Source organism: Poecilia reticulata, linkage group LG17, assembly GCF_000633615.1.
Source record: "Poecilia reticulata strain Guanapo linkage group LG17, Guppy_female_1.0+MT, whole genome shotgun sequence".
Classification (NCBI taxonomy): domain Eukaryota; kingdom Metazoa; phylum Chordata; class Actinopteri; order Cyprinodontiformes; family Poeciliidae; genus Poecilia; species Poecilia reticulata.
The window spans coordinates 14,373,559-14,386,396 of NC_024347.1; the positions used below are offsets into that span (position 1 = coordinate 14,373,559).

The following is a 12,838-nucleotide window of genomic DNA, read 5'->3' on the forward strand; positions in this document are numbered from 1 at the left end:
ATATATTTTTTTTTTAATTGTCACCTTGAATAACTGAGTGTTAAAGGACTAATTTTTTTTCTTTTTTATTATGATGAGGTCAAAGATGGCACGTTTCTTCAAGCTTTTCTTTTTTATTAGCTTCACTGTTTAAATAAAGGTGGAAAAGAGCCAGAAGTATCCACACCTAGTATAACATACAATTCCATCTTCTAAACTCTTTTTTTTTTTTCATTTAAAAAATAGCGTTTATCTTTTTTTTTTCTTCTTCTTTTTGTTGGGCAAACATCTTTGCCGGTGAAGGTCCGTGGAGCCAAACATTCAGCTTTTACTTCCTGATGCTGCCCATTTTAGGTTTTTTGGTGGCTTCCTGTCTTTTTTTTTATTGTTTATTTTAGGTTGTTAGTATAGAATAGGTTTTAGTCTATCAGTCTTACTGACTAAAACCAGTTACCCTGCTGAAGTTTTCTTTTTATACTTTGAAAACGATACACAAGTACATGAATCTTGCTATAAAAGTTGATAAAAGCGTTTCTGCTCCCGCTCCGGGCCTTGTAAAATCTGCAAATAATTCATAGCACAACTATTTGTACCAGAGGGCAAGTAGCTGCTACATGCTACTGTGTAATCAATCTTACTGTGAGCACCGGTTTGGATTGATGGATGGATGTGGGCATCCCACAACTTTAGTTGTTGTTGTTCATGTGTTTGTAAGCAGTAGCACTAAAAAAATATATATATATACTTGTTCAGCTGACAGTAGATCTAAATTCAGGAGGCTTTTACAATAAGTTCAAACCCTTTTTGAAACCCTTTCAGTTGTTCAAACTAATTTTAACGCTTTTGGCACAAGTTTGATGCTTTGTGGTAATTTTTTGTATTTTAAAATGTTCTTATTTCTCAATTATTCTGAATTTTTTTTCAGGGTTTTCTACTGTAAATGGAATTGAGCCACTTTTGTTCTCCGGTTGCCAGCTTGAAAAGAGTTTATTTTGAAATAAAGTTTTTTATTTTTAAACTAAAAAAACAAACTTATCTTGACCCTTTTTTCTGAATCTGAACAAGTTTTATTTCTTGATGTTGGCAAGACTGGCTTTGTGAAGAATGTGAAGAGCAGATGGAGTCAGCTGATGTTGTAAATCAGTTTTCTGTTCATGACGGCTCAAGTCTTGACAATGAAGAACGCCACTTCTTTCGCCGACTCAGTTGCGTAATTATAGCACATAAATAAGTGTCGAACAAATGTCAACATTTTTCCTAGTAAATATATTTCTACAGGCCTTAACAATGCAAGTGATCCCCACAAACTGAGAAATCAAGAGAAATATGTAAAAAAAAAAAAAAAAAGTTGTGTAATAAAGAGGAATAATTTAAATATTGAAGAAAAGTAGCTGGAGAGAGTCGACCGGAATCTGTTGGTATTTAGAAAGCAATTCTGCCCCGTCTGCAAATAAATGAATAGCTGCTTTGGTCCTGTTTGATCAAATGTGTCTCATAACTTAGATATCACATAACCCATCTCATGATGGGTGGAAGCTAAGAGTTCTCGCAAGGTCTTTGCAACCCTATTTTTGCTAAATGTCCTGATGGCGTTGATAACCGATGCATTTGCAAGCTTCTGAATGTCAGCACTGTTGACGTCTCAATCTGGAAGGGGAAAAAGAACACAATGTAATAATCATAAACCAACTATAACTAAATGCTTGGTCAGGATTTCTGGAAGTGGAGAAAAAAAAAAAAGTCAGCTGAGTTGTCCAAAACTCAAGTCTTGCAATAATATTTCACAAAAGGATATTGCATGCAATGTTTTTGCAATACATTATGCAGCCCAGTTCTATATAACCTAATTTGTGGACTTTTGTTTTTCTATAAGCATACTTATGTTGGGAATTTCAAGTAAACGGCTGTGTTAAATATAAATAGTATTAACATTTTGAGTGATTTTCTCCACTTAATGAGATTCAACCCCAAGCAGAAAATCATCAATAAATGGCAGCAAGCAAACGGCAGAAAGTGAAAAAACAAATCTTTAATACGTATTTAGCAGACTACATTTACAGTTTCCTTTTCAGACAACATGACAAGAGTTTGTAGCTGAAGCTCTAGTTTTATGAGAGCATCTAAAACGAACCAAATAATCAGGTTTCCACGAGCGAAATCAGCTCCCTGAGGTTTTGGTCCGTGCTGGTGACTCGTTCATCTCCTGTAGCGATATCTCTTGAAGTGGAACCACAGCTGGAAGATCCCGTTGGCGAACTGACAGCGGAACCCGTGTCGGTGCGAGTACTCCCACTCCCTGTTGACAATCTTAAAAGCGATGTCCTCGTACGGCGGCCCGGCGTGGAACCTCAAAATCCCAAAGTCCTTGTTGTCCGGACACGGCTCCAGGAAGTACTGAGGCGTGGAGCGCTTGTCGATCAGGTCGGGGTAGAAGATGTTGAACTTGTACCCCTGGACGATCTTGGGCGGCGGGTTGTCGAAGTCGTAGTGCGTCTGGTTGTACTTGTTCCACTCGAAGCCCGTGTGGACCCGGTTGAAGAAGCGCGGTTTGCGCGGACGGTACTTGTCCGCCCACAGGTACATCTTCCCGGAGACGGGGATCTCCACGCTGAACTGGGCCTCGTCGTTGCCCATGCCTTCTTTGGCCCGCCGCACGAAGGCGTCCTCCGCGCTTTCGCTGGCGTCGCCTGGAACGCCGGAGGAAGAAACTCTCGTTATTTTGGACACGTGACGTGTCTACTGTGTTTGTGTGTCGAGCGTAAAGGGCTTTTTACCTGTGACCTGAAGCTGTCTGCGGGCCAGCTGGAGCCGGTGCGCGTCTTCCTCTGGGGTGATGGTGTGAGTGTCCAGCGGCAGCTCAGATAGAGTGAGCAGAGTGGGACTGTAGCGACCAGAGTCGTACTCCGCCTGGCTCTGCTGGATGAGGTCCTCCTCCGTCAACACGGCCTCCGCCGCCTCTCCCTTCCCCTCCTCGTCCTTCCCTTCGTCCTTCTCTCCTCCCTCCTCGTCTTGGCCGCCAGCCGTAGAGGTGGACGGGCCTGGCCCCTCTTCATCCTCCTCCGTTTCTCTGTTCATGTTTCTCCGGGATGAAGACGCCGTCAGACCGCTCTCCTCCGCTGTCCTCTCTCTCGTTCTTTCCTCATCCCTAAAGAAGAAGAGACTTTGTGTCAAACTTTTTTTATTTTTAATCTAGTTACTTTACCTACTGTCCATTCCAAAACATTTTATTTTCTTGTTTTGTTACATTACCTTTGACTTCAAATAATTCTATTGGGATTTCATGATATTCCCACACAAAGCAGTGCATGATTGTGACGTCAAATGAAAAAGATCCGTGATTTTCTTGTGTTTAATAAATAAAAACCTGTAAGGTGTGATGTGAATTCATAGTTCACTTTCTTTAATTTGGTACATTTAAAAAAATCTAAACAGAAGTAATACTCCAAACTCTGAACACTTAATTAAGAATGATCAATATATTATCTGAACTGGAAAAAAGTATGTCGGATCAGCAAACCTACCAAGACACATGACCATCCACCTAAACCGGTTACAGGGAAATACTGGAGGAAAACCCGTTAGATGATGCAAAACATCCATGGCTGAGGAAGAGGCTCATCTTGCAGCAGGACAATGATGCAAAACGTACAGTCAGAGCTCCGTCGGAATGGTTTAGATCAAAGTTGTCAATTTGTCGTAAGGCTTAAATTGATGAGCTGGAGCCAAACTGCAAAAACGGAAGATTTGCAGAGATGGTATACGGCTAAAAGAGACATTTAGATGGAAATGCAACAAGGAGGAAGGTCCACCAAGTACTGACTCAGAGCAGCCATGTTCCAAAATGCAGCACAATTTTTTTTCCCCCCTAATAAAATCCTAATAAAAATATTGTCACGGTCGCAACAAGATGAAATGTTTTGCAAGACGCTGTCTGCGGGATCATCTCAACTTACTCGTCACTCCTTGGTTCCTCTTTGATGATGGGGAACAGAGGTTCACTTTCCACTCCCTGCTCTTGTTTCAGCTTGAACAGCTTCTGACGCAGCACGTCCTGATGGCGCTCTCTCAACCTGGGTGTTAAAAAAAAAACACAATTTGCACTCCAGCCAAGCCGACGCGCTCCGCAGGCGGCCCCTCGGATTTACTCGGTTTTCGCCCATACAGTAATTCAGAAAACGCGGAGCACGGCTCCTTTCTCACCGCGCTCTGGCCATGTAGACCCGGACTTGCTGCAGCAGACTCTCCCAGTAGCCGATGTCGAGATTGGATCCCCCGGCCCGGATCTTTCCTTCGATGTTCAGGTGCAGCGCYTGCAGCTGGCTGTAGGTTTTCCCTTTGAACACGGATTGGACGTCGGTGCTGACCGCTGTGTTGATGCCCTCRCGTCGATCACCTGAAGGTTAAAGTAAAGCACGACATGTCAAAGGTCTGGCGTGTGTTTTTGCAGGGAGCGAACATAAGTAAGATAGCTAAATTCAAAAATGGATAAAAGTTTTTTAACGACTTCTTGAAGTTTTTAGTTAGAGTGGAAGTTGATGCGTTTAATGAAGTCTAGCTGTTCATTCTTAGGCTGCAAAAAATACCTTTGGAAGAGTGTAGAACTTCCACTCTGTAGGCAACAGATACAATAATCTAAGTCTGCCGTAGAAAAAGTAAAAGACTTGCAAGTCTTCGGGTCTTCTAGCATTATGCATTGACGTTCCCTCATAGCAGACTAAAATAGTTTAGTAATCATCTACAACAGATGTCACATCCATATATTTTTTTTCTTTTTTCAATTATGGACACTACAGCACTGAAACATCCATACCGGGTCCTTTCCCAGACGCTTCCAGTTTCCTCAGCTTGCTGATCTCGTCCTCKGTGATGGTCGTCATGTCTCTCCAGAAGTCCACGTTCTTGCCCTGCTCCAGCTCCATGTAGACCTTTCACATAGACACAGTTTACTGGAATAGTAAGGCTGAAGCTGAGCCATTATAAAACATCACTAGGCTTTGGTCTAAACCCGGGCTCTGYGACCTCTGTGATCTCAAAAAAATAAATAAATAAATAAATAAAACACAATCGGGGGTCACGAAGGGGAAGAGGTGTTGCGCTTCATGTGTTTTGTGGGTGTTTAACTGAAGCAGAGAAGTAGCGTTGTGGTCCTTTTTTCTCGTAAAGAAAATCCATTTAGAGCCACGGGATTTTTAAAGAATCGAAAAAATAACAACAGCTTAAAAGGCAACGTCTAGGTATTTTTTTCCCTCTTAGCAACCTGAAATAAATTATGTTTCATGACAATTGGTTTTTGGCAAGAGACAACATATCAGTTCACACACTGTAAAAAGGGAGATTAAAAGTGTTCTTCCACTTCACAAATGTTACACTAAGTGYTAMTCTGTGTTGGTCTGACAAAATGAGGTCATGGCTCCATCTGCAAAGCACTGCAAAGACCAGTTAAGTACTAATCAGCCGCTGAACCTTTATGTCCTCCAGCAGGTCATCCATGTCGGTGACAGTCAGTCCGTTGAGGAACGTGTACGGTTCGTGCATCTCCACAGCCAGGTCGTCGTCCTCGGCACTGATGTACTTCGCCAGAAGGTCGATGGGTTTTGCACGGCCATCGCGGATTCTAATCTTGGACCTAAATCGACATTTTTAGACAACTAGATAAGTATGGTTCAGTGACCTTTTTCTTTTTGGCAATTACTTTGATTAAAAAAAATAAAACATTCTTGCACACTAGCCTTAGTTTGGCCTGCTGCAGGTGGAAGTTGTCCTCCTGTTCAGCCCAGGTTTTGAAATGCTCGGCCTCTTTCTCTCTCTGCAGCATCTCCAGCTCCGTCTCTCTCATGGCTTTCTCTCGCTCCCGCTCCAGCCGCAGCTGCTTCACCTGAACGAGCGCGCAGCCAGCGTGGTTACACACACGAGGCTGCCGGTGTGTTACGGTCTCGAGAGGAGCACCGTTCTCGTGTTCCTACCTTCTGCAGCTCTCTTCGGTTCTCCTCCTGGATGCATTTGTTTCTGTCCTTCAGCTCTTTTTCGCTGAAATGGCCGATGCCCTTCTTGTCCAGCGCCTGAAGCACAAAAACACAGTGACGGATGGGGAAACAACGTTTCGGTTTAGAAATAATGGGTCAAACGTCTCGGTGGGGAACTGACTTTCTGCCATTTGAATGTGCCCAGCAGGTTGTTGTCTCCAAACGGGTTGTCTGCGTTGGTGTATCCCATGTATTCTTCGCTCCAGCCCATCTTCTCCCTCCTTTTCTTCTCCTTCGCTTCCTTCTTCGCCAGCCGTCTGCCTCTCTTCTCCTCTGGCGTCTCCAGGGCTTTCATCAGCTCTTTCTGTTTCTTCCTCTCCTCTTTCTCTTTGACTTCAAGGTTCTCATTGTCTGAATCGGAGCTCTCCGAGGAGTCGGACGCACTGGACCCCCGCCTCCCTCTGCCCCTGTCATCTCTCTCATTGCTCTTCTTGCTCCTCCCTCGCTCCCTGTCCTCGCTCCTCGTCTTCCTCTCTCTGCTTCTGTCTCGTTTCCTTTCCCGGTCCCTCGTCTCTCTGCCTCTTGGTGGACTCCCTCGTTCAGGACTTTTTCTCAGTCTCCTCCTCTCTCTGTCGCTGCTTCCGCCGCTCGAGCCCGAGCCGGACTGGGACCTTCCCTTCCTTCTCTCTGTCTCCTTCCCCCTTCTTCTCATCTTGGAATTGTCTGATTCAGGACTGAGAAGAAAACAGATTATTTGTATGAACACTATAAATAATACAATCCTGTATTAATCCTGCCAGAAATGACAATGGAAATAAAACCAAAACACATTTTGGTAAAAGTGTGGAAATCCACTAATATTTCACAAAATGCCAATTTTATTAAAAATCTACTTATGAGAAAAGCGACTAGTAACGATTTAGAACAAAAATGTCATATCATTCTGGAGGTAATAAACTGTATCCTAGGTGAGTCTGACTGATTTTTACAAAAATAGTCTCGTAGAAGCTTTAAATCAGTGCAAAAGTCCATATTGTTGGCATCTGTCRTGTTTTACTTTTCCACTGTGTGCAGAAGACTGCCAAAGTAACGTTAAAAAAAACTGCGTAAGAGGATGTTGATTAAAGACTAACACCTACTATTTGGGACTAATTGTTGTGTCGGATGTTATCACAGAGGACATGCGTCAACTYCATTATTTGCATCCATAACAAACCCAGGTAGCTATTACCTTGACGATCGACCTTTTGACCTGCTGCTTCGCCGGTGCTCTCTTCGCCTCCTGTCAGCCTCCGAGCCGCTGCCGGACCCGGATCGGCCCCAGTGCTGAGGCCGACGGCGGACTGGAGATCCATGATTTGAGGCCGCGCTGCTGCTGCTGGATCTAGTTCGTCCGTGGGCGGCTCTTCTGGCGTCCGGAGACCTACTACGGCCTCTCCTCTCGTCTGGAGATTGCGATTTGCTTATTTTAGACTTATTTCGCCTATCTCTACTCCGACTTCTGGTTCTGGACCGGGTTCTGCGTCGCGACTTCGAACCCATCGCGAACTTAACTGCTGCACGGGGCCCGAGAGGAAGTCTGTCGCGTAAATAAGACGTAATAAAGAGCAACGCAAAGGCAAATCACTCATCCAATTTTAGAGTGCAAATAACTAACGCGGAATTAATATATGAACATATGTAAAAACATATATATATTGGTGTATTATTTTAAAATAAAAGCAATAAGGAAAAATAGCACAAATTTTACATTTTCAGATTTCCAAAGGGCATCGCTAAGGCCACCTATATAAGCCCTTGTAGAAACGTGCGCAAAATATATACGTCATAATAAACTACAAAACATAAATAAAAACAAATGCGCTGCACACTGTAATATTTGTACTAAGGCAGTGTTTTGTACCGTTTGTGATTCTGATATTTAATTAATAAACCAACTGTCCTCCATACCAGTAAGCACATTTTAGTGTCTGCAACAGTTGAGTGAATGAAATGGAAAATACAAAAATCTATATTTTGAAATATTAATTTAATTTGCTAGCTTGCCAAGATTCATGAATCTTTTCATTATAATTTTATGGAAAGGGACATATCCATTTCTAGTCAAACTTGAAACGGATATCTTAGACATGGTGTAAAGCACAGTTCATGAATAAACTAAGTCCAAACAGTAGTCTTTTCCGAATATTTTATTCTTTTTATTATCAAATGGGAAGTGTCATGGAGGTTGAGTGAAAATACATTGAGACATTGAGATACTAACTGATAGAAGATCAACTAAACTGTTTATTAAAGCATCTGACACTATGTCTTAAATACATACAAGGATGGATGGATGGATGGATGGATGGATGGATGGATGGATGGATGGATGGATGGTTCAAATACATATTTGTATTTGCCTGCTTTCGCAACAAAACGCAGAAAACAAAAAGCCTAACAACTGTATTAATTATGCCAATTCACAGAACTGATTGAAAACTTTTCAAAGTACACTAACTGATCTATAAAGCTTAATTAATCATTATAGACATTCTTAGATTCTTTTAAAAGTATTGTTAAAATATTGTATCCTGTGTAGAGGGATGCGCCTAGGGCATGCTACAAACTCTTAAAAGGGGGGGGAAAAAAAGTTTACATATGAAAAATGGACTACAACTCCCAAGCAACACCAGGCGCCATTACCTGTTTTCAGAGTACAGGGGACTCCTTTCTGCAACATATTTCCCTATCTAGTCTTCTCCGCCTGTGGTTAGAACTACAGAGCTGACAACTATCAGCAGTGTGTTAGTTTAGTACAGTTGGAGATGGCTGCTAATATTGTTGCTGTCTGAACTCGGCGTTGTTCGTAGTTACAAAGTGTTTCCGCCGCAGTTAGATCGGCTCCAGCTGCTCGGTAAGGGACAGCTTGCAAGCTAACATTAGCCGATAGCCTGTGGTAGATTTACGGGCTTATATCCGCTGCTGTCCTGCCAGGTAAATAAGCTAAAGCTGCTCAGCCACAATGTTTTTCTCGTTTCAGCCATTTCTCAGTATTGACATTGATAAGTAATGAATTTGTTCTGAGAAGCTCTTTTTGGTTTGTGCGCAGGTTCGGCCTGGTTTTTTGTTGTTTCTGAACATCTACAGAAAGGAGAGGAAAAGAAAAGCAGAAGTTGTTGGGGGGTAGGCTGTTTTGTTAGCTAGGCTAACGTAGACGCTTTCTTGTAAACAAAAGCGTCAGCTGCTGACTCCGGATTATCGTGAAAGCTTCACAAAAACAGTATGGCGCAACACGACCCCTCTCATGTAGCCAGCTCACAAAAAGCACTGATGTTGGAAATGAAGAGCCTTCAGGAGGAGCCTGTTGAGGGATTCAAGATAACTCTGGTGGACGAGGCTGATCTGTACAACTGGGAAGTGGCCATCTTTGGACCACCGAACACTCACTATGAAGGAGGATATTTTAAGGTGAGAAGTTTATTACATTGTCAACAAAGTTTAAGACTGACACAAGAGAAATAGACAATGCAGTGGATGATCTCAGATGCATGCATGCATGCATCCCTTGAGTCTGGAAAACCAATGGATTTAATTGTACTCTTTTCCAGACCTAAAAAAAATAGTTTATGTAAAAATTTGTCAGTGCTACAGGTTCTTTGACAGAGGTGAATCCAGTTTGTGAATCCAAAAGAAAAGGGTGAAAAACCTTCAAGATTATTCATATTATTATCCTGCATGAAAGCATGTGTTTTTTTACCTTAAATTTTTGGTAAGGTTTTTTTTTTTTTTTAAAAGTTCTTCAAAGCATATGCTTGGTGTGTTTATTAACCACATATTAACCACAATCAGTCAGAAAATTAAGTTGTTTTTGTTTGTTTTTCTAAGCATTCCCCGGACAGTCACTTGTGCGAAATGTACAGGATTCCAAAAACTGATTCAATTAGTTTGTCCGTACGTCTGTCCAACAATCAGTTTCTTTTGTTAATCTTTTTTTTTGTCAGGCTTCTTATTTAAAGTCTTGTTACAGAAGAAGGTAGAAACCTTTTGCCCCGAACTCATAATAAAGGTTTGAAATAAAAATGACTTTTCAAAGGCTGTGTAACAAGCGCTTTGTATTTTCACCTTAAAATGTGTAGTAACCCTGTATCCTCTGTGTAAMGTTATGTTTTTTGTTGTTGTTGTTGTTCAAGGCTCGGATCAAGTTCCCTACAGACTACCCATACTCTCCACCTGCTTTCCGCTTCCTCACTAAGATGTGGCATCCCAACATTTATGAGGTCAAGTATCACAGCCAGAACAGCCTGTTATTTTGTCTTTACGTCACATGTTTCAAGACCCCCCCACAGTACAGTGAAATAAGACGGCTTCTCCTGTTCTAGAATGGGGAYGTGTGCATTTCTATCCTGCACCCACCAGTGGACGACCCGCAGAGTGGAGAGCTGCCTTCAGAAAGATGGAATCCCACCCAGAATGTCCGGTCAGCAGCTCCCTCGTCGTTTTCTCTCCTAATCTGATTCTTTCTACTCCCTGCTCTGTCCTCTCWCCGCGGCTTCAATAATTTAGCTGGCACAGAGTCTTATCACATGACATTCATTATCGGTACTGCCTTCTTCAGCTGTTCAAGATCCACCCACGAAAATATTTTGCATACATATTTACGTTGTTTTTATGTATTGTGTTGATAGCTAGGTTGAGCGTATATATTTACATAACTAGGGTAGTTTAAAAACAAAGGCGTGGATCATATTTATTCAATTCAGGTGGTCATTGGAACATCCGATTTTCAATTTTTTTTCTGATAAGTGAATGCATTGTACCTTTGTTGACAAAGACGCTCTTTGATATGGAAGTTGTTACTGAGTCAAGAAGATTCAAATGACCTATTTTTGATCAAGCTATAAAAAAGAAGGGATCAAAGCTTTGCAAAAATTGGCAATCGGCGATAAAATTAGGATTGRTGCAATGCATTCTCTCAATTTTTATGCAAGTTTTACAAGCCATTTATAGATGCTGTAAGGACTCTGACAGGAAAAAAATAAGCACAGGTTTATACGGTTACAGCAGCAGAGCTGGCTGTGCTCCAGCTGCAGGGCTCTGCTGTTATGTACTCTCAATTAATCCTCTTACGAGCTGAAATATCCCCTGAGAAAAAGAAAATTTAGTTTCTAAKCTTGTCACCTACTCACACCGACCAATCGTTTTTAGTTCCACCTGCGATTCGTTTCAAGTCTTYCTGTGACGTCGTTCAACATGTGGAATGCTCTTCACGTGTAATTTGAGTCGGCGCTTCGCATGAGTGGAGCAGAACGGCAAGTTGAACTGTCCACTTTTTCTGGGAATAAGAAAAGCGAAATGCTTCGTCTGCATTTTTGACAACCTACTAAAAGTTTTTAGCTTCCACGGAATTGCAAGAATATTCAAACTTTTCTTATTTCGCATTCTGTTTGCAGATGTGACAAACTCGGACATTTACAGCGTATTCAAAACCCATTAYCATAACTCCTGAAACAATAGCTTATACGATTACGCTAGATCTGAAAAATAAACTAGAGTTTACAGTTTAGCTAACTAATGTTATTTTTTGTCGGCACCATTTATCTGCTGCTGTGGTAAAACCTGTTTCCTACTATGCATTGCTAAACAAACATAGGGGAAATATTAAAACAGGAACAGAATCTGCTCAGCTTTCTTAGAGTGTAGCTTTTTTTTTTCTTTTATTTTTTTCAAATCAATGACTAAACCAACGCCGCTGCTGCTGCTGCTGCTGCTGCTGCTGCTGCTGCTGCTGCTGCTGCGGCCACAAACCGCAGCTGCTGCATCCTGCTTCCAAAAGTGGCCCACTCTACATTACTCACTAAGCCAYCTTCTAAAATGTGAAGCCTCTTCAGGCAGAGTAACAAAGCATTTCTACCAAGTATGTTTGCTAACTTTGCTTGACATACATTTCTGTTTTCAACAGTGTGTATTTAGCAGATATTAAAAGTTGTATATAGGTCACCAAAAGTAAGTTGGATTGAAAGGAATCTCCAAGTTTTCTTCAGTTTATTAAATTGCAGACTTTTAAAAATCAATGACAGTGCAGTAAGTGCTAACTTATCTGTCTTTTTTTTCTTTTTCTTTTTTTTTTTTGGTCTGCTTTTAGAACCATTTTACTAAGCGTGATCTCGCTGCTGAATGAGCCCAACACCTTTTCCCCCGCCAACGTGGACGCCTCCGTCATGTACCGCAAATGGAGGGACAGCAAAGGCAAGGACCGGGAGTACGTAGAGATCATCAGGTAAACGGCTCCCAACGATTTGGACATGTGTCTGTTGAGGCAGATTAGCTCACTTTGCTGTTTTTAGCCCTTTTTAAATTGTCCCATAGCAACGCTCAATGTGACACACTGTGTTTTTGGAAACCACAAACCTGATTACGTTTTGGGGGAATTTTATGTGATGGACTAACACAARGTAGTGCCCGATTGTGAAGTGGAAGGGAAATGATGCGTTGTTTAAATGTTTTTGTTTTTTTTTGACAAATCGGTAATATAAATGGTGTGCAATTTCGTCAGGTATTGCTACATGGCTGTAAAAAAACCAAAAAAAAACATGTTAATATTTTTGGAGTTTTGTGACTGTATTAAGGCACAAACCCACCAGTGGATGAGCACGTTCCACCCAGAGGTTGCACTATGCTTTTGTTTGTTTGTTTGTTTGTTTGTTTGTTTGTTTACGAAGTAGCTGACATCTGTACTTAATTGTACTGGATTTAATTTTGGGAATTCAGAATAAAAAAAACTGATTCCACRTTATATTTTCATTTGAAAAACAAAAAAAACAAATAAGTTGAAATTTGTACTTTTGCAGGCAAGCTACTGTGTTTCCTAACTTTTTAAAACATTGAACTCATGTAGGCCACAAAGCCCATAACTG

The 12,838-nt window shown here is 41.6% G+C and overlaps 2 protein-coding genes across 2 annotated transcripts; one reads left to right on the plus strand and one right to left on the minus strand.

Annotated features, from left to right (window-relative positions):
* Nucleotides 1-1,988: 1,988 nt before the first annotated feature.
* On the minus strand, nucleotides 1,989-7,534 carry LOC103479458 (cactin-like). Its single transcript, XM_008433879.1, has 10 exons — nucleotides 7,174-7,534; nucleotides 6,124-6,676; nucleotides 5,943-6,038; nucleotides 5,709-5,854; nucleotides 5,443-5,605; nucleotides 4,790-4,904; nucleotides 4,180-4,372; nucleotides 3,933-4,049; nucleotides 2,754-3,124; nucleotides 1,989-2,666 (listed from the first exon to the last, which is right to left on the minus strand). Exons 1-10 carry the CDS (start codon nucleotides 7,482-7,484, stop codon nucleotides 2,176-2,178), a joined length of 2,556 nt encoding a protein of 851 aa, XP_008432101.1. The 5' UTR covers nucleotides 7,485-7,534; the 3' UTR covers nucleotides 1,989-2,175.
* Nucleotides 7,535-8,613: 1,079 nt separating this feature from the next.
* LOC103479457 (ubiquitin-conjugating enzyme E2 R2) lies at nucleotides 8,614-12,227 on the plus strand. The gene is made up of 5 exons (XM_008433878.2): nucleotides 8,614-8,918; nucleotides 9,034-9,392; nucleotides 10,115-10,201; nucleotides 10,304-10,401; nucleotides 12,067-12,227. The coding sequence occupies exons 2-5, from the start codon at nucleotides 9,207-9,209 to the stop codon at nucleotides 12,203-12,205; spliced, it is 510 nt and encodes a 169-aa protein (XP_008432100.1). The 5' UTR covers nucleotides 8,614-8,918; nucleotides 9,034-9,206; the 3' UTR covers nucleotides 12,206-12,227.
* Nucleotides 12,228-12,838: the final 611 nt, after the last annotated feature.